We start from the raw sequence: 23926 nt of genomic DNA, 5'->3' as shown, positions 1-23926 counted from the left end.
AATAGAATTTAAACAGTACATTTACAAAAAATATTGTACTTTTTTTAACCAAAAATAGTTCTGCGGCCCTCCGATGAAATGTCAATCTAAGAAATGGCCACAAGGCAGTTTGAGTTTGAGTCCCCTGAATTAAAGTTTTTCATTTTATTTTCATGGCGACTTTAATATTCAAAAAAGTATTAAGTCTTTAGTAGCTCTTAAGATAAACCAGGACATCTTATACTCAAATGTGCTATTTTAAGATGCTATTTATTTCAATGCACTAAAAATGTGTTCATGTATTTGTGGTATTTAGTATACTTTTACCAAGTGCACTAAGGTACTTCTGAAGTAAAACTATACTTCTAATTAGTATATTATAGGCCCAGGTTTACAGACAAGGCTTAGATTAAGTCAAGGCTAGTTAAATTATTTAAGTCACTTTTATTAATACGTCTATACAGGTGTTGAGACAAAAAACTGCTCACGTTGCTTCATGTAACTTTTGCTTTACACAAAATATTTGTTTTTATGTTGACATTAAATGATCATAAATAGAAATATTTTTCTTCCCCTGTTGCGTTTCACATAAAATGTTGTAATTAACAGTCAGTAAGCACAAAATAGACCTCTATATCTCAACTACATAAATAAACTAATAATATAATATAGTGACAAAGTTGAAACCCCTCATGCATGAGTGATACATTGACCAGCAGGGGGAGACGCAGGCCCTAAAAAATCTTACAGACAGAGTACATTTGTTGTCTTTATTCAAGTATGTACACTATACCATACAATATTCATAAAGCCAAACACATCACCACAATTACTGTATGCAGTTTAGCCAGCACAGCGGGCAGCCTGAGAACAGGGAAGGGTACACGAGTCCAGTGCGAATTTTAGGATATACTGTACACACAAACACAAAACATTTCTGAAGACAAACAGTATAAGACAGAACACAGAGACAGACAGTAGAAATGCAACATTACAAACCCAAATACGGTAATAAATATCTCAGGGTTACGTCATACAGGTCACTAAAATCCTTGCTGTTACATACCACAAGGTTAAATGGATGTATTTGATCATATAGATTTTTCTTCATTTTACATTTGCATTTTTATTTATACTTAAGTTATATTGGACTTTATCCGAGTCATATCTTAAGTATGTAACAAATGATTGAATTTCAAAAGAAAACGTGCACTATAACTGCATATGAATTGAGCATTAAAAACCATGTCAATAACCCCATTTAACAAACCAACAGCAATCGTAATGAAAAAAAAATTAACACAAACTGATCAACAGCCAAAAAGTAAAATATTGCAGAATATCCTTAAAAATTAGAGCATGTGCAAGGCACATTTAGTCCCAAAAGCATACTACTAGCAAAGCTCAAATTAGTGGCATAAACAACTGGATATTATTTGTACAAAAATGTACATTGTATATTGAGAATACATTGACACACAAGCCAATCAGATATTCCAGCTTTTGTCAGTAAAACATTACATGCAAGATCAATACCAGCCCAATACCTAAACACATAGCAGCTATACCCTATATTGTATATTGCCACAATGAAGCCTATGGTGCAGACAATTTACATGCATTTCAGATTTAAAACTTGTATGTGAAAGACAAATGAATTAATTGTATCATTAATTATGAATAGGTCATAGCTATAGAGCCGAAATATGTAACAAAGTAGAAAGCTGCATCAGTGCCATATATTACCCAAAATCCTATATGTTTATATACTTATACATATTGGGCTTCTCTGCCACTTGGTGAACATTACAACCTTACAAAGATCAGTTTGTTAGGTCACACACACTTAAAACCAGCTAACCAACTTACAATGCATGCTCACTTTCAAACACGGATAGTTTGTAGTTAAACATCTGGCAATAGAAATTAAATTCCAGTGCATTTTAATGATAATGTACTGATATGATAAATGCAAAAGACAAAACTGGTCTCCTGGAGTTATTGTTTTTAAATTGTAATAATTCGATTTACAGACGTTATTTGTATATGCTGATATAAAATCTAGTCAAAAAAATATCCATCCACCAAACCACAGATCAACCAAACGCAACTTGTATAACTGAGGTAAACTATTCAATTTAGTCTTGTAACAGGCATTGGATTTTTAAGTGTAACATCATCCTATGAGATTATTCAAAGTGCATTGTTACCTTGCATATCAAATTTGCTCTTTCAGTCCTGAGAAAGCATTCGTCCATCCACCGTTTTTTAACATTCAGGATTTCAGACCCACGTTGACCTCTGCAGTGTAAACCATTTTAAATCTGCTTTTACATTGAGGAAGGACTGTCTCCTATATGTTTAATGAACAAGATAAATAAAGCATGGACCCTCCCACTTTGCAAAAGCATGTAAATGTGCATTACTGAATCATAATTTTTTGTAAACATTGACCTTCATAAACATGTGTGCAGCTCTTTTGATCAAGGGAATTAGTACAGAAGCATCATGGTCCTCTGATGTTACACAAAATACAAACATTATAAACTTTGTCAGTGGCAGAACATTAAGTGACATCATTCAAACATGCCTAAAGAGATGCACACTATCTCTATCTCATAAGTTACAATAACCCTTCATTCATATCAACAGAGCTGAAGGTTAACAAAATGGTTAAAGTACCCGAAATATTTTATGTAAAGCAGCAAAACAACCAAATTGAGCGTCTAACCTCAACCTAAGCCTGAATAGCATAATGTATTTCTAACAGGACTGTAATTTGTTGTGCACTTTGGTTCTGTCAATGGACATTTTGACAGTGTGCTGTCATTTCCACATCTAGCTCTAAAAGCTTTAGAGACTTTAAACAAAGCCTTGAAAGCAAAAGGAGAAGGTAGAAAAACCTCCATAGAAGATAGTTCAGTATGAACACAGTTAAGGGCTGGATTGCGAGTCACTCCATCTCAGAGATCTCGCAGTACCTCTCTTCATCAGATGTCCAAAAACAGACCTTCAGTGCGCCAGGTCAATCTGACTGGAACTCAGGTCTCGTCCCTTCCTTAGACGATTATTTCGCTCCTGTCAGAAATGAAGAGGAAGAAATAGACAATAATTAGACTTTTTGACCGTCATCGTCGTTGTACAATAAACTTAAGTAGTTAGAAGGTTTTTTTATCTGTACTGTTTAATACTGGAATAAAAGGGACATAATAAATGGATTGGAATACCCAACTATATTTTTAAGGCATGGACATTTATGTTTTAACTATTTTAAGTACAAACGATGCATCAGAACCAAGACCTTAAAATGGACAATCGTGCACCTACAATAGTGACAAAATGCACTTTATAGAACAGTTGTTCCATTTAGGGCTACTGTAGAAACATGACAGCAACTTCCATTTAAGGAGACCTGCAGTGTATGTAGATAAAAACGACTACTTATTCCAAAGTAATAACAACAATACAGTTTATTATGTAAGGTCTTTATACACCACTGATTATATAGTAATGCATTTCTGTCAAGAGATCCTTCTAAAAGTCAAACATTGCTCCTTTAATAGTTCTTTTGAGATTTAATTCATAAGACACCTACACTTTTGGGTCAAAACTGGGTTAAATTAATTATATTCGACACAACAATGGATTAAACAATCCAGCATAGGTAAAATTACAACACATTGGGTAGGGTTCGACCCTTTTTGACCCAAAACTGGCTTAAAATTACTCAGTTTTTTGTGTATATATTTCTTTAAAGTTTTGCTTTATTTAATTACAATAAGGGCTGAGGATATCAGCAAACACAATCAAGTGTTAGTCTAGTGGGATCAAACGCACATCCATTCGAATGTGTGTTAATGAGAAGAATGGAGCTGTGGGTGTGATAAAAACAGATGATTGAAAAAGAGTCAGAGTTTAGGACTGAAAGAAAAATCCCAAACAGATGGGCCAGAAAACACCAAGAAAAGTTTTGACAGAAATACAGATATAATAGATGGATAGACAGACAAGACGGCAAAATCAGATCAATAGGTGTCAGTAGAGATAAACGTTGTCTTACTTCGAGTTCTCCAGCAGGTTTTTCCGGCATGTTGAGAACTCCAAGAGAACTGGCCCTCTTCATACTGCATCCAACAGAGCCACATGCAAGCACGTCGGTTAGGTCAAAGGGCAAGGGTGAAGGGTCACGGTGGGGGAGAGAGGGGTGAGGTGGGGTGTATGGGATGGGTGGATTAAAACTTGTTATTGCAACTTTCACACAAATTGATGTTAACTTACAATGTAGATTGAGATGAAACAAACATGCAGTGACATACTATACTGTACTGGGTGTTATGTTAGCTATGGTAAATGTAGTTATCACACCTTTTCATGAAGACATTTTTATACAGTACACAAATATTTGTTTATCATCACCATGCACTGTTGAGCCCTTTCCCAGCAAGCAATTTTGGCTAAAACAAGGCAAAATTTGTGCTGTCAGTGAACGTCTAGTAGACATCTAACCATAGCCCAAGGATAAACTATTCGTATATGCTTAGAAGAAATGAAAGCAAACACCTTGAACACCTGTTGACTTTGCTTACATGATGAAATATAGTACATCTCAAAGTTATTTAGGCCAAAATGGCATGTAACCAAATATTTAGGGTAGAAGTGGGTTACTCATAACCAGACTATATTGGTAGTTAGCTATCATTTCACTGCCTTGATTTTTGTTTGCTGGGTTGGGTCTTATTAGAGCTGACTGTTTACTGACACAAAAGCGATCAGATTTATTTAACCAAATGTGATGTGCCTACATGTTTAAAAAGACATTGGAATGTGTAAATAATGACAAAATGCTTATTTTTTGGTAAACTACTCTGTAACAATATAAAATGTTCATAAAGAATAAAGAGCTCAGATGCAAAAGCCTTTAAACGCTACATGTACCTCTACCAAAATTAAGATTAAAGGCTCTCTAAGCGAATCTGCGAGACGTTAGTTATTGTTGACGTTTGAAACTGTTTTCAAACAGACGGAGCGTAGCTAACTCCTTCCCCTACCTTCCGTGCTTACATGAACGCCCCCAACCCCCACCACCAAATCCTTTTTGTCGTTTATTGGCTGGAATACTTTGTTTTGCTTTGTGATGCTAGGTTTGGCCACTTGTTGATATTGCCGTTTGTGAAGCCTGGGCTGTCTACAGAGATCGCGTTTTTTTACAGTTTGATCAGCGGACAGGCAGCAAGCAGATAGTGAGGAGATGTTTCCGGTATGTAACAAAAAATGTTTTATGGTCTAAAACGCTTCAATTCGCTTAGAGCGCCTTTAACCGAATGCTTTTGGGACGTATTATACAATCATAAAAAAATTTGCTTAACCATGGCCTCAGCACTACAAAAATGACTTTCTTACTTATTTTTGTCTTGTTTTCAGTAACAATTAGGGGTGGGCCGATCCGATAATCTGTATCGATATTAGTCCGACATTGGCGAAAATGGCCGGATCGAATATTGTAGAAGTACGGGAGTACAATCTGATCCAATACCAACACGGACCTTAAAGGCGGAGTCCACGATGTTTGAAAAACGCGTTGGAAAAGGAGACGGGCCGACTACCAAAACACACTTATAGCCAATCAAATCAAATCAAATGCCGGGTTGCGTATGTGTGGGGTGGGTCTATCAACAGAAGGTCCAGATTTTATTGGGGTAGGGGCGTGTTTGTTTGGGTGATTTCAAATATCAACATTGGCTTTCAAACATCGTGGACTCCGCCTTTAACTGTCTTGGCAACTTGGCGTAAAGGCGACTTACTGAGCAACATGCCGTAAAAGCGTGACATAAGCAACATGCAAGTAGAAACCATGGCTAAGCATAAGCAATAGATGCGACCTGTCTGGAGGTACTTTTTATGTTTATCATACTTAAGCTATGGTTTACTTCACACATTTACTTTATATTTTTATGGCTAACAAATGTGTTATTTGCAGCTTAATTGATTAAAAGAGCAATAGAGATGGTATTGGATTGGGATCGGTATCGACAGATACTCAAGGTTGTGGTATCGACATCGGTATCAGACATAAAGTGTTATCGGCCCAGCCCTAGAAAAAAATTAATTAAAAATTAAGATGTATTTTCTTGATGAGCAAAATGACCTAGGAAAATAAGGCTAGTTTTTAGACAAAAAATATAAGATTTAAGTGAATTTGTGCTTAAAACAAAACAAAAAACTGCCAAAAATTTTCTTGAAGTTTCATTTTTTCATAATCACTTAATTTAAGAACATTTTTCTTATCCCATTGGCAGATTTTTTGCTTGTTTTAAGCACAAATTCGCTTTTTTTTTTTTTTTTACTTATTTTCCTAGCTTTGCTAATCGAGAAAATACATCTTAATTTAAGAATTTTTAGATATTTTTACTGAAAACAAGACAAAAATGCTAAGTAAGAAAGTAATTTTTTGAAGTGAGGCCATTCTCTTTGATGGCAGAATCCATTAAGTCTGATAAAAAAATGCTAATTTACAAGAAAAAAAGTCAGACGCACTTAGAGGATTTTGCATCTGAGCTTTTCAATTGTGGCACAAGATCATACAAACTAAAAGGAGTTTCCACTGCAGGGAATTTTAAATAATAAAAAGGCAAACCGAAGAATACACATTGCAAGAAGGGTGGTAAAGAGAGGATGAGGAGAGAGTTTTAAAAAATACAAACTGGGTTACACAGCAGTGAGTGAGACCATAAGACAGAAAACAGGCATGCGGTAAACAGCGAATCTGAATGAAAATGTTTATTCAGTTAAACAACTATATAACACAGCATAGAGAAATAAACATTTTCACGTAAAAAAAAAATCAAGATCCAAGCAGACATGAAAATGCATCAAGAAAAGTCACCAAGCAAAAAGGCATAAAAGAATATTCCAGTAAAAATAACACATCAAGATAAAATGAAAGGAAAATTAAAACCAAAATAAATATTACAAGGTAAAGGCTGTCAGAAAACGTTAGTCACATCTGGCAAAATCAGATGCCACAGTTTGAGGAAACAAGATGCAAGTTTACCTCACACCACATTACACTCATTGTGTTAGATGTAAATGTGTAATTCATCACAGAATTTGGGGTTAGGTAGGTTTGTTGTTCATGTGCAAAAAGTATAATCCAGTTAGCCAAGCAAACAAATCCCTTCATCCGCTTAAAAATGGGTAATACTGGTCATGTTCTCTGCATATACTCGCAGTGTTTAAACATTGGATTTTGGAATTGTGCAATGGCACCATGGTTTGCAAAATCTCATCTCAATGTAGTAAACAGCCCACCCTCCCTTGCATTAAAGATTATTTAGTTAAACTTGCAAAACCTTTAAAAAGCTAACCAACCATCTTGCAACACCTTTTTAAAAGCTCTCTTACTGTATATAGGGGCAAAAGAGCAGAAAGTGCTTTTAAAATATCCGGCATAGAGAATAATTCAGACCCTCTATTGTACCAAAAAAGTCACAATCCCCCAAATTCCAGCCTTTTAGTATTTACAGTGTTTTGACTCCCAATACTCTTAGGACATCTAGCAGCATCATTTCTAAAATTAATCCTCCTATACAGATTGCAACTATGTCCCGCTGGGACATTAAAGCATGGGTGCTGCTCACTTCATAGAGTTAAAAACTGAAAATATTGTAATACTGACTTCTCAAAAGCGTTTCAAACCATTACATTTTTGGCCGTTTATAAATCAAAGCCTTTCATGTTGATGCATTAGAGTTTGGTGTAAGGTTCATAGGTGTTGCAGGTTTGTTCGCAGTCACATACTCATTCACACTGTTGAGTTCGTATTGGGAAATTGGTCTGATAAATGGGAAGTGGTAATAGTTACCCGGGATTTTTAGGTTCATTTTCCCGTAAGCCGCCTCCCTTGAGCTTGCGGACCAGTTTCTCACTGCTGCGGCGAATAGAGGCTCGTAGTTTGCTAAAGGAACCGCTACGCTTCAGCGATCCCGAGCCGTCCTGCGAACAGAAAGGCTACAGCGTTAACCACACCCACTCATTTACATAATGCAAATTAGCCAAGAGAAGGACCATCATCATTTGATCCATGCTCATTCTTAAACACATTAATCACACTCAAGCAGAAATCACTTACCTGCACTTAAACATATGTTAGATAGAAGATTATTTATGGAAAATTTTACTTTTGATATTTAATATGACGACTAGACTTAAAAGTCTAAACTTAAACTAGATTAAACAACATTTCAGAAACATTCTTACACACTGAAAAAAGTGATTCATTCAATTTACTCAATTTTGTAAAGCAAGTTGCTGCCATCAACCTATTCAAGCTACATTTAAACAAAAAAAAGTAAAATAAAATAAAAAACTTTTGTTTAAATGTAGCTTAAACAAACCGATTGCCACCACCCACCCTAAAAAAACTGAGTAAATTGAATAAATACCTTCCTTCAGTGCACTGTAAAAAGTAAAAGTTGGATTAACTTAAAAAATTACATTTTTCCCCTTTTATGTGTTTTAAGTAGATCCAACAGGGTCAAAAATAGTTAGTGACGTTTTGTCTACTCTATAGGAAGTGAACGGAACAAAGTAGTCATTTATCTGAATAAAAAACTTTTAAAACTACATTTTAAGTGTCTAACAACATGAAAAGTTTGTTGTGATGGTTTTTTCAGTCTTAAGATTATCTACGTCCTTATATATTTTGTCTTGTCCGTTACCACACTCTGCTCTGCTGCAGTCTCTTCTGCCACGACCTCTCACCTCTGACCCTTGACCCAGACTATTCATCCAGGGGCTCCGAAAAGCGAAGAGGGGTGGAGATGATGGAGGTGGAAGGAAGGAGAAGGTTGAAGATGCCACACTGACCCAGATAAATCATGACCATCACCTCCATCAGATCAACAAACTTTTACCCATAACACACACACACACATCTGCAATACAGGGCCTGAACATCTCACCAAAAGCACACACATGCATTCAAATACAGATGAGTAAGAGCACACAGGCAGAGGCTGTGGTGAGCAAAGTCAGTTTTATTAGAAGTTGTGAAAGACACAAGATGCAGAGGTTAGTAGAAGAAATAAATAAATAAAGATACTACAGACATGCTACTATTCATTTCATCCCTCTCTTTCTTGTCATCTGTCCATCTCCAATCTCTACCTCTTTGATGTTCTACTATATACAGTGGTCTCAATAATGGCCATTATGAAGTGTGCAGTTTGAAAATAAGATCTGGTCTATAGAGAAGCTGAACGACACAGTCATGCCACAATAATGCTATGTACAGGAACTGACAGAGATAGCATTGCAGGGCTCACTTTAAGATATATTCGTATACAGTTCATAGTTTAACTGCTCTCAGCGCTGAAAGTCATTGAATGAAGGGGGTGTCACAGGCCCTTTCAATAGCTTAAAGGAATGATCCAGGTTCAGTACAAGTTAAGCTTGTTTCACAACATTTGTGGCATAATGATTGTAACCACTGAATGTATACTTAAAAAAATAAACCAGTGACAAATCTTATTAACTTTTCTCCAGTAAGTGATATTAAGCCACAAATGCAACATACTGTAAACATGGAAAAATACATGATACATGTACAGTAAAGACATAATACATGTCACATTCAAAGGTGCAATCTGTAACTTTTGCCTCTCTATCACCATCTCTAAAATATAACACTACATGATACTTTAAGTAATTACAGTATATTGATGTGTATTAAAAGACACAGACAAAATCTATTAAATCCTTCGAAATCTGATGATATCTGACCCCACATCATAGCTTATTCATTATATCATTATTATTAGCTTACCGTGGTGTGGTAAGGAGAGAGTATGTAATTTCCCAATAACTAATTTTTGTTTATTTTTAACAAAAGTAAGAAAGCGACTGCAACTTTAATTTGGCCCAATTCCATTTCTACCCCTTACACCTACACTATGTCCAAATAGCCCTTCAAACAAAGATTTTTCGGGACCTCACTTCAAACGAAGGGATAAGAAATTTTCCAACATGGCTGCTCATGCGAGTATAATTCAAGGTTTTTTTGCATAATTAAAGATTTTAACGGCAAATAATTATTTGTTTTATGTTACATTCAATCTTGTGTTCATATTTACGGTCATGTAATTTAGACTAACATATCCCGCATTACTGATTGCACAATAGTACAGCACCATAGACAAATGTAACCTCTGGAGCGCAATCGCATCCCGCATTCCCCGACTGAACGCAACCCTGATGTCTGATTGTGTCCCGTTTCCCCCTGACTGAACCCGTCCCTGTTCCCCCATCTGATCGCGTCCCTGTTGATCGAGTCCAGGTTTCCCCCGATCTAATCACGTCCAGGTTCCCCCTGACTGATAGAATCCTGGTTCCCCCTGTCTCATCGCATCCCTGTTCCCCCATCTGATCGCATCCAGGTTTCCCCGATCTGATCACGTCCAGGTTCCCCCTGTCTGATCATGTCCCGGTTCCCCTTGTCTGATCGCGTCCCGGTTCCCCCTGTCTGATCGTGTCCTGGTTCCCCGTCTGATCGCATCCCGTTTCCCCCAGTCTTATCTCGTTCCTGTTTCCCCAATCTGATCACGTCCAGGTTCCCCCTGTCTGAACGCGTCCCTGTTCCCCCATCTGATCATGTCAAGGTTTCCTCAATCTGATCACGTCTAGGTTACCCCTGTCTGGTCACGCCCCGGTTCCCCATGTCTGATCGCGTCCCTGTTTTCACCATGAATTGCCTGTTTCCCCTGTCTGATCGCATCCCGTTTCCCCCAGTCTAATTGCGTCCCTGTTCCCCCGTTTGATCGCGTCCAGCTTGCCCCGATCTGATCACGTTTAGGTTCCCCCTGTCTGATCACGCCCCGGCTTCCCCTGTCTGATCGCGTCTCGGTTCCCCCTATCTGATCGTGTCCTGGTTCCCCGTCTGATCGCATCCCGTTTCCCCCAGTCTTATCTCGTCCCTGTTTCCCCAATCTGATCACGTCCAAGTTCCCCCTGTCTGAACGTGTCCCTGTTCCCCCATCTGATCGTGTCCAGGTTTCCTCGATCTGATCACGTCTAGGTTCCCCCTGTCTGGTCAAGCCCCGGTTCCCCCTGTCTGATCGCGTCCCTGTTTCCCCTGTCTGATCACGTCCCGGTTCCCCCTGACTGATCGCACCCCGGTTCCCCCTGTCTGATCGTGTCCCTGTTCCCCCGTCTGATCGCGTCCAGGTTTCCTCGATCTGATCACGTCCAGGTTCCTCCTTGTCTGATCGCGTCCCGGTTCCCCCTTTCTGATTGCGTCCCGGTTCTCCCTGTCTGATCGCGTCCCGGTTCCCCCTGTCTGATTGCGTCCCGGTTCCCCCTGTCTAATTGCGTCCCGGTTCCCCCTGTCTGATTGCACCCCGGTTCCCCGTTTGACTGCGTCCCGGTTCCCCGTCTGATCGCGTCACTGTTTCCCCAATCTGATCACGTCCCGGTTCCCCCTGTCTGATCACGTCCCCGTTCCCCCATCTGACCGTGTCAGAGAACTACCGGTGAGAACTACCAGTGCTTCAGATTGCCAGTCCACTGCAGCGATTGCGAACAGACCTGGGAAACCGGAAAGTGAATAGACGGAGGGAGAGATCACCATGAATTGCCAAAGAGGTGATATGCTGCTTTTGGCGAAAAAGTCCAGGGCCATTTTTTAGGCTGTAAAAAAACGTATATGACTACAGGTAAAGGCGGCATCTTTGAAGTTTGTGAAGAACATTCCAGCTTCTTTGACGTAGGATGTATGATGAGGTATGACGCTGTAGTACTGAGAGGATATTTTTAACTCTTTCCCTTTCCACTCTGTTTTAAGGGGCAAGAGGAAGGGGTATAAAATAGAATTGGAGTTGGGCCTTTGATCAGAATGCTGTGAGGGGCAGAAGTACAGTTGTATATCAAAGCAAATTTCTACAACAAATGTTGTCCCTGTGTTTTATGTTTTATGTTAAATTGATCTTGATCCCTGCCTTGCATTAACACCAAATGTGTTAATATATTAAAATAATATTAAAACTGAAAAATTCCAGTCATAGTGCTATAGAGAAGAAGGAAAAGCAGAAAGGAAAATGGATAGTCCCATTGGAGTATTTGCACGAGAAATACTGTTTACTAAGACAGAAAGCTTTACATATGAGGCGACTTTGCGCTCTACAGAAGGTTATTTATAGACATACAGATATAGTGGCATCTTACATACCTGGTTAACAGACAGACAGTTAGAGTGAATGACAGACAGACAGTTTCCTCTACTGATGTATTACAGACTGACAGGTTAATATCCGGTTTATTATAAGAGATAGAAGTGAAACTTAGATGAGCTTTGACATGAAGGCCAAAGAGCTTGGTTTGCTTTAGCCTGTTTATGCCCAGAGGAGAAGGAAGGAGAAGGAAAGTTGCTGGTCGGAGAAAGGAGACGATAAACAGCAAAGCTGGAGAGGGAGGGTGAGGAGAGCGTCCATCATGCAGAAGGCAAGTTCTACAACCACAACAAGGCATCTGGAGTTACACCTGCCAACCACATTAGAGAGAGAGAGAGAGAGAGAGAGAGAGAGAGAGAGAGAGAGAGAGAGAGAGAGAGAGAGCAATGCCAGAGGAAGCAGAATAAGTACACAAGGAGGAGACAGAGTTTTAGAGCAGGAGGAACAGAGACAAAAATGTTACATTATTAGGGAGGTTAAAATTGCAAGTGCAAAGAACAAACAAGACAGATCACGAATTGCAGAGATGAAGAGTGAAGTAAAAAACATAAAAGATGAGATGTCCGGGGAACCCAAAACACACTATGCAGAAGCTCAATATCACTCGCTGTCACGTACTGAAAACAATGCATAATGCAACACAAGAACATGTTGCATTCTCAGCAGTGCCACAAGAGGCGCTAAAGCAAAAGCATAAACGGTTTTGTCTTTTATTTCAGACATTAGCCTGTGGAGGACTAAACCTGAACAAATTTAAAATAAATAAATACAAAATAACTGTACCAAGAAATGAATAAAAGCAAAAAGGTAAAAATAAATAAATGTGAAAATAAATACACGTTGACATAAACACATAAATAAATTAGGGCTGTCAAAAGATTGTGATTAATCGCATACAAAATCGCATAATTTATGTGTTCACTGTGTGTATATAAATACACACACATTAATGTTTGAATTTAAGAAACATTTACAGGTATATTTATATATATTCTGATATATTTTATATTATACATAAAATATACCTAAATAAATTTTTTCTTAAATTCATACATGTATGTGTGTATTTATATATAGTACACACACACATATATTATGCAAGCGCAAACTTTTATTTTGTATGTGATTAATTGTGATTAATTTTTTGACAGCCCTAAAATAAACATATAAATGTGTGAAATAAAAAATAAAGAAAAAAATAGAATTTTTTTAATGTTTTTTACAAAAAATAAAAAATCTTTTCGCATTTATTTATTTTAAATTTTTGCAGGTTTGGTCCTCCATATTAGCCCCTTATCTGTAAAATAATTTTGCCTTCTTGGGGGCTACAGTTTGTTACTAGCACCGTAATCTTAAAATGCAACGTGTGTCTGCCAAACATTTGCATATTTGTAAAAGTATGTTTTTGGTCAGAAGGGAACGCATGAATGGAAAGCAAACAAAGTTATCTAAAATGCATTACCGCTGTTAAAATAAGCTACAGATATTCTCAAAGACAAACAATGGCATGTAACTAAAATAAAAAAATCTAACAACCCAAACATTGTGATACTGTGATCACTCGTCCTCTATGATTTAACACATCAGCACGTTGAAAAAAGATCTCAATAGAATCGTGTGGTTGTTTTGAGTACAATGGTTGACTGAACTGCAAGTCTCAATTTAGAGACAAAGCCACATGCTGTTTACTGCATCTGAAAACACAACACTATCAACCCTGAGCTTCCGTTATTACATTAAATCGAATAAATTATGGACCTCAGATCTGACTAAAAACATAAAAACAATATTGGCTCGCAAAGAAAGGCAGAAAGCAACCGGATACATGACTGGCAAACACACACTTACAGTATTAGCACATGCATTCATTAAGACAGATCAGAAGTCACAACATAAGTACAGAACACACAGCCCACGCCACCATGTTTGTGTTTGTGTATGTGACCCCAACATGTACATTAATGTTAGAGACTGTTTGCGAGTATGTGTGAGTCTGTTGTGTGTATAATAAAGAGAGAGGTATTAACTATGACATGAATTATTGAGTGAGACGAGCAGAGATAGAAACATATAATGAGAAAACACAAAAGAGCAGGAAAAACTCTGAAATATGAGGTCACAGCCAGACCAGCTCAATGAATTGAAAGACAGCATCCCATAATCTAAATTGGGGACAGGCTCCTGTTAAAGAGGGATGCTGATAGGTTGTATTGGTGGTGCTAAGGTTACTGTTGCTACGGCAGCGTAAAAGTGACTCAGAATTGCAGAGAGACTACAGCAGAGGTGTGATGGTGTCAAAACAGCAGCTACAAAACATCTGCTATACAGAAAAGAAAGGTTGGCTATAAAGAAGAAAGCTATTTCTATGAAATCTAATTCTGATTCACGATAACTGCAGTGTTAATAAAACTTGTGAGGTATTCTTACATAAAAAAGCTGCTACATATAGAGCTTGAAAACGATTAATCGCAACTAATCGTTTGCAGAATAAAAGTTTTTGTTTGCATCATATATATATATATATGTGTGTGTGCTGTGCATAATAATTATACATATATAAACACACAAACATGGACGTATAATTTGTATAAGAAATATATTGATATATTAAGTATTTATACATATATATATATAAATTATATATAAATATAAAAAGTATATATATATACACATGTAAATATTTCTTAAATATATACTTGCATGTTTGTGTATGTATATATACATAATTATTATGCACACACACACACATATATGATGTAAACAAAAACTTTATTCTGCAAATGATAACATATTTTTTTCAAGTTCTATTATACTTAAAAAAATATATATTCTCCCCCGGCAGAAGCCAAAGTATTAAATCTATACATTGTTTTGCTAACGCAATCCTATATCAATTGAGCTACAGAACAAATAAACTAAACTTAAATGAAACAATACCACTATTATGAGGACTGGGCATCTATAGTAATATATGAAGAGCTCAGATGCAAAAATAAGATAATAATATTAACCAAATGCTCTCGGCACCTATTATACGTTCATCAAATACTTTTGCTTTGAATCCTCTTAATCCATCCTCAGGCCATTCAGAAATACCGCTTTGTGTGCATTATTCATTAAACAGGATGTAGAAGTGTTGTTTTTTTAAAGCTCACGTAACACACGCTGTTTCTGCATTTCTGATATTAATCTGGAGTACCTATGGAGTAGTATGACATCCTTTATATCTCTGAAGAGTCTTTAGTTTAATCAGATTTATAAAAGAAAGATTGGCTTTACCGAATCTTTCCGATAACGTACGAAAAAATGCAGAAGGAGGAGTTATAACACGGGAGGAGCGAGTACGAGTCATACAACACTATACAACACTGTTTTAACTTATGATTCACTACATGTTCGTGTCATTTATATAATATACACGCGCCTATTTCCAACATAAGACAGAAGTCTTACTTACCACGTGTAACTCGTCATGACCCGGTTCTGAAAATCCACAGCATCAAACACACACGCAAAACTCCGCTGCTAATCCGGATAATAAACTATATCCATTGTTTCCATAAGGCTGGATGTCTTCTCCTTACATCCAAAAACACACTTCTTGTTGTGCCATTGTTGACTTTTGAAATTAAACAAGGCTGAATGGCGTGATAAGCTGTTAGCAAGCTCTAGCGTCTCCCGCTGACTGACGGCTGGGCGGGGTTTTCCGGGGGAAGTTTTCCGGCGGAAGCCCATATAAAGAAGTGATACGTATCGAAAACCCCTGAAATGTCAGTTAGAACCGTAATCGAAAAAAATTAGCCGAAACTTGTACGAACCCTGGCGAAGTGCATTCGGCACAGAAATACTCTGAAACACGCCCAACTGCATTTTTGACACTTTGCCTACGTTTAGCATGAGGAAACAACTCTATAACTGTGTTAATAAGTCAGAATGCTTGAAATACCATTAAACCCCCCCTTTAAGGGGAGGCTTTTGTCAAAAATGCCTGCATGCACTTAAGAGGGTTTTGAAGTAAAATACAAATTTGTTAAATTAAATAACTGAAAGTGACATTTGTGAAAATAAGGCATTTCAATTAATGACCAATAACCTTTCATTGCCATTAAAAGTGTAATTACTGAACTTAAACATAAGAGTCATAAAAATGCTCATTTATAAGAAGGACTTAGAGGGTTTTGCATCTGAACTCCTTATATATAGTACTATACCATTAAAGCACCCCACCTGAGCACTATTATTTGTACATCTGAACTTAAAAATCACATCATTATATCACATTTATGACATTCACATAAATACAGCAAAGCAAAATGGATATACTAAGTCAATGCTACAATATAAGCAGTATGTGTATTATTCAATATAAAAAGTATGTGTAAATCATTTTAAAAGTAACTTGTGAGTTTTATTTAAGAGTTAATGCAGGCATGAAAGAGTTAACAGAGCTATAAAGCACTACAGGGGAACAAATCAATACGAGAACTATGATTGCAATAATGGATGAGTATGTATACAAAGTAACTCCAATTCAAGCACAGCAAACGTGTCAACTGCAAATCTGGACAAAACCCTCTTGAAAGCTTTTTGCCGAGGGTTTGTGTGCTGACTTTTGTTACTTTCATACTTTTGATACTAAATGCCATACAAACAACTGTTACCAATCAATAGTCCTGAATTCCATGAGATCTAATGATCTGAATCTAATTGCAAGTTTGATGTGCTAGCAATGTTTCATGTTCCTGTCTGGTTTTTATGTGATTTAATTTTAGACCTCCCACAATGTTTTATTGGGTCTGTCTCTTTATACGTGAAAGACCCTAATGTGAAATGAATTGTTTAGGCACGTGTGTGTATGGGCTTGGGCGGTATGTGCTGTACTTACCCCGTTCCACTCCACGCTCATACTCACTTCCTCTCCTCCGTCTGGGCCGCTCTCGTACTTCACCGTGTCAGAGTTTAAGCTCTCACGGCTTCGCTGTTTCTCGCGAACTTCAGGGTCTCCCAGGACCTCCGCCACCCGCTGCTTATGTGCTGTGTCCAGACCCTGAAAAGCGATAAAAGATCACTGACTAATCCAAAGAATCAGGACTTTAACCATAGCCATTTGAAATCTCTTATTTTCAAAGGTGCTGCATTGTGATATATCACATGGATAAGAGGTAACCAATTGAAATCATTTATATAATGATGTCAAACTGACTGTGCCGTGTCCATCTATATACAGTATATCAATCTACAGGACACCAACTACCACACACACCTGTTTTCTGGATCTCAGAGCCGCTTCCTCCAGAGTCTCGGCAGCCTCAAACTTTCCCTGTCGCTTGTACAGAGCTCCAAGATTCTTCAGTGTGGTTGTCACAGTGGGGCTGCATTGGTTACAGATCAGACAATGCTTTATTATACCGTAGTAAAGTACTGATGCACCGATGTTTACAGTATGAGTATTAGTGTATGCAGTTATATCTGACCTGTCTACTTTACAGGCCTTGTACCAGCCACCATATTCTCCGAAAGGAGAGCCATCCTTCTGTTTGCCCTGAAACACAACGATCACTTTAAAATCTCTCAGAGGCAATTCACTGAGCAAGAAATGTTACCAGTGTACCATGCTGCCAGCATTTTTATAGTAGTTTAAATGGCATGATATTGTTTGCCAGGAGAATAAAAACAACTGATGCTGTGACCCTTCATCTTTGCTCACCTTGCTCTGCTCTTCTCTCTCCTCTGCATGCATCCAGATGGGTTTGTTCTCATCTGCATGGTCAAACACAGCATGCCAATAAATAAACAGATGTACTCACTTCAGCCCAAACACATACCCATATTGTATCGTCTGATAACAATATTAAATATGAGTGATGGAGTTATACCAGTGATCTGAATGTCATACACACTGGGATTTTATAGCCGTCAGCTCAACTAAAGCGCAACAATCAATCTCTTGCTGCCAATGTGTGTGAGTGCGCATAAAAGCTAATTTACACTGATCCAAAAAAAGCACACCCATTCTTGTGTGTGTCGTTGGATTAGGAATGAACATGTTTGACAGCATTTAGTGAATCAGTGTGAATTAGCCTTAAGAGAAATAGGAAACGTTTAATTTTCCTTTTTGCAACTTTTGCAATTGTTTACATTATGCTGCTCTGGCTATAACCAGCAGATGTCTTCAGCACACTGCAGTTTGTCTATCTTCAAACAGCGAATCTAACTTGTGTAATCTATTATTTATTGGTGTAGTCAGTGTAGTAGAATGAAAACATTATTTTATCAATTTCATTGCAACAGCGTTGGATACCTGCGGTAAATTTATGTAATGGACCTCGGTAACACCTGCCATTTCAAATACGTGCCTGCACTTGAAAAACGAATAGATTTAATTGGTTGTCAATGGTTTTTTGTTTATTAGTTAGAAAATTGCTCCGAATGTGATCCGAACGATATCGTTCCTTGTATCTTTGTTGTTATAGTTGTCTTTCATTTAGGATGATTTTTAAAACTTTATTAGTTATAGTTGTCGTGCATAATGTGAACATCCCTTAAAGGAACAGTATGTAGGATTGTGGCCAAAACTGGTATTGCGATCACAAAACTTGTGGCTAAAACTGGTACTGCAATCACACAACTGGTGGCCAATACACAAAATGAAAACATAAACATCAGTTGATGGCTCCAACTCCACTTTTTAAATGACAATATCCTGGCCAGACCACTGTTGTCAGTGATATAAGTATGTGAAATGAAAATGATTTCTTAATGTCTAGTGACATATCAGGGTCATTTTATGATTAATTGATATACATTTCTTACATACTGTTCCTTTAACTCCTTCCCCGCCATTGATGAGTTATCCCGTCAATTAAGAGAAAAGGTTTGCATTTAAAAAAAAACGTGTTCCTGATGAATTTTTATGTTAATCTGCAATACCGCAATTACCCACTTACCCAATTTATGAAAAAAAAAACTGAAGTCAAAATGTTATTTACTCATTTTAAATTCTGTGTATGTTTTGATAATCGTTCTAAAATACCCATATTTACGCGTTTATAAGCAGAGAAAAAAAATATAGATAGGATGAAACATTGTTTCCCGTTTTGTTTGTTTGTTTGTTTGAAAGCAGAGGGTCTGTTCTTTCATTATATATATTTGTATGTTTATATATTTTTAGAAGAAAATTTTCCTGGAAAGCATTTTGTGACACTTTTGTGAAAATCACAAAAAAAATGGCTGGCGGGGAATGAGTTAAACGTTTAATCGCCTACAGTAAAAATGTGTAACTTTTGACTAAATTCTACATGGATTTTATAGGTTTTTATTATATTCAACAGTATATAATACATAATATGTAGGCTGTGAATTTACTTGTGTTTTTATGCAAAGGAAGCAACTTTTAAAGATCAAATTTTACTCTTAGATTAACCGATATTAAATTTTTGAACATTTTCAATTTTTTTTACATTTTCTATACATTTTCATATATCGGCCATGAATATCAACTGTTTTTAACAGTCAATAGCTTAAAAAAAAGGCTTTTATTTTATCAATCGATATCGATTATTTGCCAGTTTATCGGTATCTCTAATAAGTATTAGGGGTGGAACGGTACACAGAGGTCCCGGTTCGGTTCGTACCTCGGTTCGGGGGCCACGGTTCGATTCACTTTCGGTACAATGGAGGGAAAAGCAAAACAGGCATTTTTTTTAGTAATTAAGATAATCTTAAAAACATATGTGTCCTTATCAGTGTTATTTTGAGATGTCATGAATATGAACTGAAATGCATTTAACATACTATCTCGTATTTCAAAAATGTATACCACTTTAAGTAATCTTGTACTCATCTTTCATACAAATATGGGTTCAAATGTATTACAAGTGTTACCTAAATACATTTTAAAAGTACATTATGGCCTTATTTCATATTAATGTACAAATGAACATTTTATGCACCAAAACAACACATTTTTCCAATATACATCAGTACGTTAACATTAGTTGGCATTTTAAGTTTGAATCAAATGGGTCTTAAAAACGTACCATCTACAGAGCCAAACTCCCTCTCATGGGCTCTGGTGAGAATCTCTTTATATAGGGTCTCTGCCTGTTTAAACTTCCCCTGCTTCAGATAACATGATGCCTGAGAGAAAGAGAGAGAGAGAGCGAGAGAGTCTTGTATTACACTAAAAGCTTTATGATCTTTATGATCAGCAAATTACATTACTGAAAATGCTACAGAACAAAAATTATTCATTGAAAACTGGCCACAGAGAAGAGGAACTTAACATACCCATGCTACTACGGTAAATGGGGCATTTTAATAGCATATTTCATAATAGATTGATCCATTACATACTGTCACATTTTGTGCTGACACTTGAGTTCTTTTTAATGGGAGAGCAGACTGCATACTTAAAAGTGCACAGATCTATGAATCTACAAACCACACGTTGTTTGCTGAACAAGTGATGATAGAAACTGATCATACCAGGTTGTTTTTGGTCTTGGCCACGTTGGGGTCATCTGGTCCCAGTTTGGTCTGGTAGATGTCCAGTGCTCTCTGATAATAGTATTCCACCTCTTCATACTTGCCTTGATTCTGACAGAGCAGGGCCAGATTATTCAGCTGCTTTGCAACATCAGGGTGGTCCTTTCCTAGCACCTACAGCACATACACAAAAACAGACCCTATTTACCTACTTGAGAATAACACCTATAGCAGTACACACCTTTCCACCAACCCAAATTCAGATTATTCAGCTGTTGAACAAAGTCTTATCTTAGGTGATTTAAACAGGGATCTGCCACACCTGTCAATAGCTTGAGAATTTAGAAACTCTTCTGTCCATTTATATTCCTATCACCAATTAAAATGTATTTTGCTTCTGTATTAATGTTTACACATTTTTTATAGATTGATTCAGGCATGTGATTGGCCAAGTACAAAAAAGAAGGAAGGAACCCTTAACATAATGACACAAACATAAGCATTTCTTATAAGAGGAACTGTCCCTTTAAGACAGAAAAGTTCAGTCCATACACTGACACATCTGATTTCTTTTTGTTCATTTATAATAAACAACTGTTTTTATGAGAATATTTGCCACGACTGTGAAGATAATTTATGTGTATATCTTCTGTCAACACAAATAAATTATGAGTTTGCAGGCTTTTTGAAATGCACGTCTCTGTGTGTGGGCTTTTTGACTTTGTGAAACAGCTCAGTTTAGCATCTGTGCCGCTCAAATAGTCTAAAATCACTTAAATATTAACATTTGCAAGGCTTATAAACACATGCAAATGATAAACTTTCTACATAAATAGTTATGTCTGATTTACAATAACTTGACTGATTATTATTATTGCGATTAGTTTTATGTATGCGTGGTGTCTTTTCTGACTGCGTGGACCAGCCGTCAATCTGTTAAGCATTAACCAATTTGTATTAACAGTATTTCATGCAATATTTTGCAATTTTAACATGTTTACATTTACATATTTACAATAGGCTAGTAGACCAATGTGACTTACAAGCGAAGAGTAGCCCATTTCCATCATTTGTTCCAATCCATTCCAATAAAATCCTTTCAGGTCACTTTGCAATGTTAGTCTATATATAATGTTGTTTTAATTGATATTATTGACGCCTTAGAATTCTACAGTGATAATGTTTTACAATGTTTTTGTCTAACTCGACAGATGACTTTACGTCCCGAATGTAGCCGCTCTTCGCATCCTCAATAAGCACGTGTATGACGAAGAACATAGAAAAGGCGGATGACATCAAAGTAGCGCGAGAGCGATTCGAAAGCAGACTTCCTTATGATTTCTCGAATCACTCTCGTGGTACTTTGATGTCACTTGCCTGTCGTTTTTGCAGCGCCGCATGAACTCAAACAAACCTAGTGTCTGGGATACATGTTGGAAAATGGCAAAGCGCGCGTCTACAAACAACGCGCACATACCCCCCACCATTACAAAAATAAAACTCATCGGATGTACGTGATTTAGACAAGTCATCCCACCAAGGTCAGAAAATACGGAAATTCGTATTTATATGGAAAAATCACGTCCCTGTTGATCATATGTTACAGTTTTGTAATTTTACTGCAACACATATTCAGCAGATTCATGCATTGATCATAAATGTGCACAACCTCTGCTGCCTATATTGTAGCATCCCTTCTCTTCATCTTTGACTGCAAGCACAACATTAGCAAAATGCCTCGAGTCTTGGAGGTATTAAGTAACGCTTGAGTGAAACGCTTTGGTGCTGATCTCTTCCACTGTAATGTCATTCCCAACTACTCTTAACAGCACTCACTGTTTTTCTTATTCGCCTCTCCATCTCTGTGGGCGTCTAGACTGCTCACATGTAACTCATTTAACATTTAAGGAAAGCCGTCTGTGTCATCTTGCAGGTCTTGAATCAGAAAGCCAAAGGTAGAGGCCAAGGGCTTGGGATAATGTTTTCTCTTTTCTAATTTTACCACCATAAATTCACATATGATTCAATGTTCATTTTAAATGTGCTCTACAGGATCATACACACTGAACAGAAAGGTTGAGTTTGTATTCAGCATATCTAAGCTATTTCCTCAGCTTTGCATAAGCGCCAACACTGCAAGTAAGACCTAAGACTTTCAGAAGAGCTTTATCATACCAGAGGCTTAGTAAAAATGACTGTCCTTCTGTATAAAAACTGTTACACAGCGGGGAGAGGAGGAAATTTACAAAAGCCAGAATAAGTGAGAGTGACTGAGGGCTGTTTATTCTGCAGTCTCTAAAGCACACACGAATGAAGTTACAGTATGTCCTTAGTCATCATGAATTGATCACAGAAAAAATGGCTAAATCGTAAGATGCATATCGCAGTGATTTTCAGCACTGTCTGCCTGGGAATAAAGCCCAGCCAATTGGTAAAGCATTGTGTTAACAAAGCAAAAAGGCAGAGACGCTGAAGTATAAATTGGACTCAATGCACTTTACGTTAAACGCGTAAATGTAAATAATGACTGCAATGTAATTATGTTATATCCATAATGCATCATGATGACCTCTGCCCACCTTCTCTCGTATCTCCAGGGCCCTTTTACAAAGAGGCTCTGCTTCTTTGTACTTCCCCCGCTTGCCATAAAGAACGGCCAGGTTGTTCAAAGTAGCAGCCACCTGTAAAAAACATGCACAGACAGAATGATAAACTTAAGTTTTAATCAAACAAGCACAAGCTTTCAATAATAATCAAAAGTTAGTGATTCTGGTTCAATTGTCCATATACATACAGTATACAATCGACAAAATTGACTACTTACTTGAAATATGATTCCAATTTTTACAGACCAATTTATACATTGACAAATAAGCACTCCCGTGTTGTTTTACTGTATGTGTGTTCTGATTAAACTTTGATTGAAAATTTCAGTGCATCTGAGCCACATGCATGTGACAGATAGTAAGCGAGTGCAAAACAGTAGGGCTGGGCAATAAAAAAAAAATTAAACTCGATATTAAACGAAAAAGCCAAAAATAATCAGAGCACATTTTCCAGTTTCTCATTAAACGAACATGAAGAATAATTTAATTGTAATATAATATAACTATTATTGAGGAGCTCAGATGCAAAAGCCGCTAAACACCTCCAAAATGAGATAATGATATTAATTGAACGCTTTCAGCACGTATTATACCGTTCATCAAATACTTTCGCTTCAAATCCACTTAATCCAG

General features: G+C 37.1%; 1 protein-coding gene across 8 annotated transcripts in view; it reads right to left on the bottom strand.

Annotated features, from left to right (window-relative positions):
* Positions 1-735: 735 nt before the first annotated feature.
* Positions 736-23926, bottom strand: part of klc1a (kinesin light chain 1a) — a 40636-nt gene continuing 17445 nt past the window's right edge. For 2 of the 8 annotated variants that reach the window (XM_055169526.2, XM_055169527.2), the window contains exons 8-17: positions 23267-23368; positions 20688-20861; positions 20240-20339; positions 17908-17960; positions 17675-17742; positions 17464-17572; positions 17086-17247; positions 7841-7971; positions 4040-4103; positions 736-3057 (exon numbers count right to left, since the gene is read on the bottom strand). In XM_055169526.2, the coding sequence (XP_055025501.1) occupies positions 2992-3057; positions 4040-4103; positions 7841-7971; positions 17086-17247; positions 17464-17572; positions 17675-17742; positions 17908-17960; positions 20240-20339; positions 20688-20861; positions 23267-23368 (1029 nt within the window). In that variant the 3' untranslated portion in view covers positions 736-2991. Of the gene's footprint in view, positions 3058-4039; positions 4104-7840; positions 7972-8991; positions 12511-17085; positions 17248-17463; positions 17573-17674; positions 17743-17907; positions 17961-20239; positions 20340-20687; positions 20862-23266; positions 23369-23926 lie in introns of those variants that run through there. The other 6 variants (XM_055169528.2, XM_055169529.2, XM_055169530.2 and 3 more) reach the window with 6 other exon arrangements.

The sequence above is a fragment of the Misgurnus anguillicaudatus genome, chromosome 11 (genome assembly GCF_027580225.2).
Source record: "Misgurnus anguillicaudatus chromosome 11, ASM2758022v2, whole genome shotgun sequence".
NCBI lineage: Eukaryota > Metazoa > Chordata > Actinopteri > Cypriniformes > Cobitidae > Misgurnus > Misgurnus anguillicaudatus.
The sequence above is the reverse complement of the archived record's forward strand: the minus strand, read 5'-3'. Positions and strand labels throughout refer to the sequence as shown.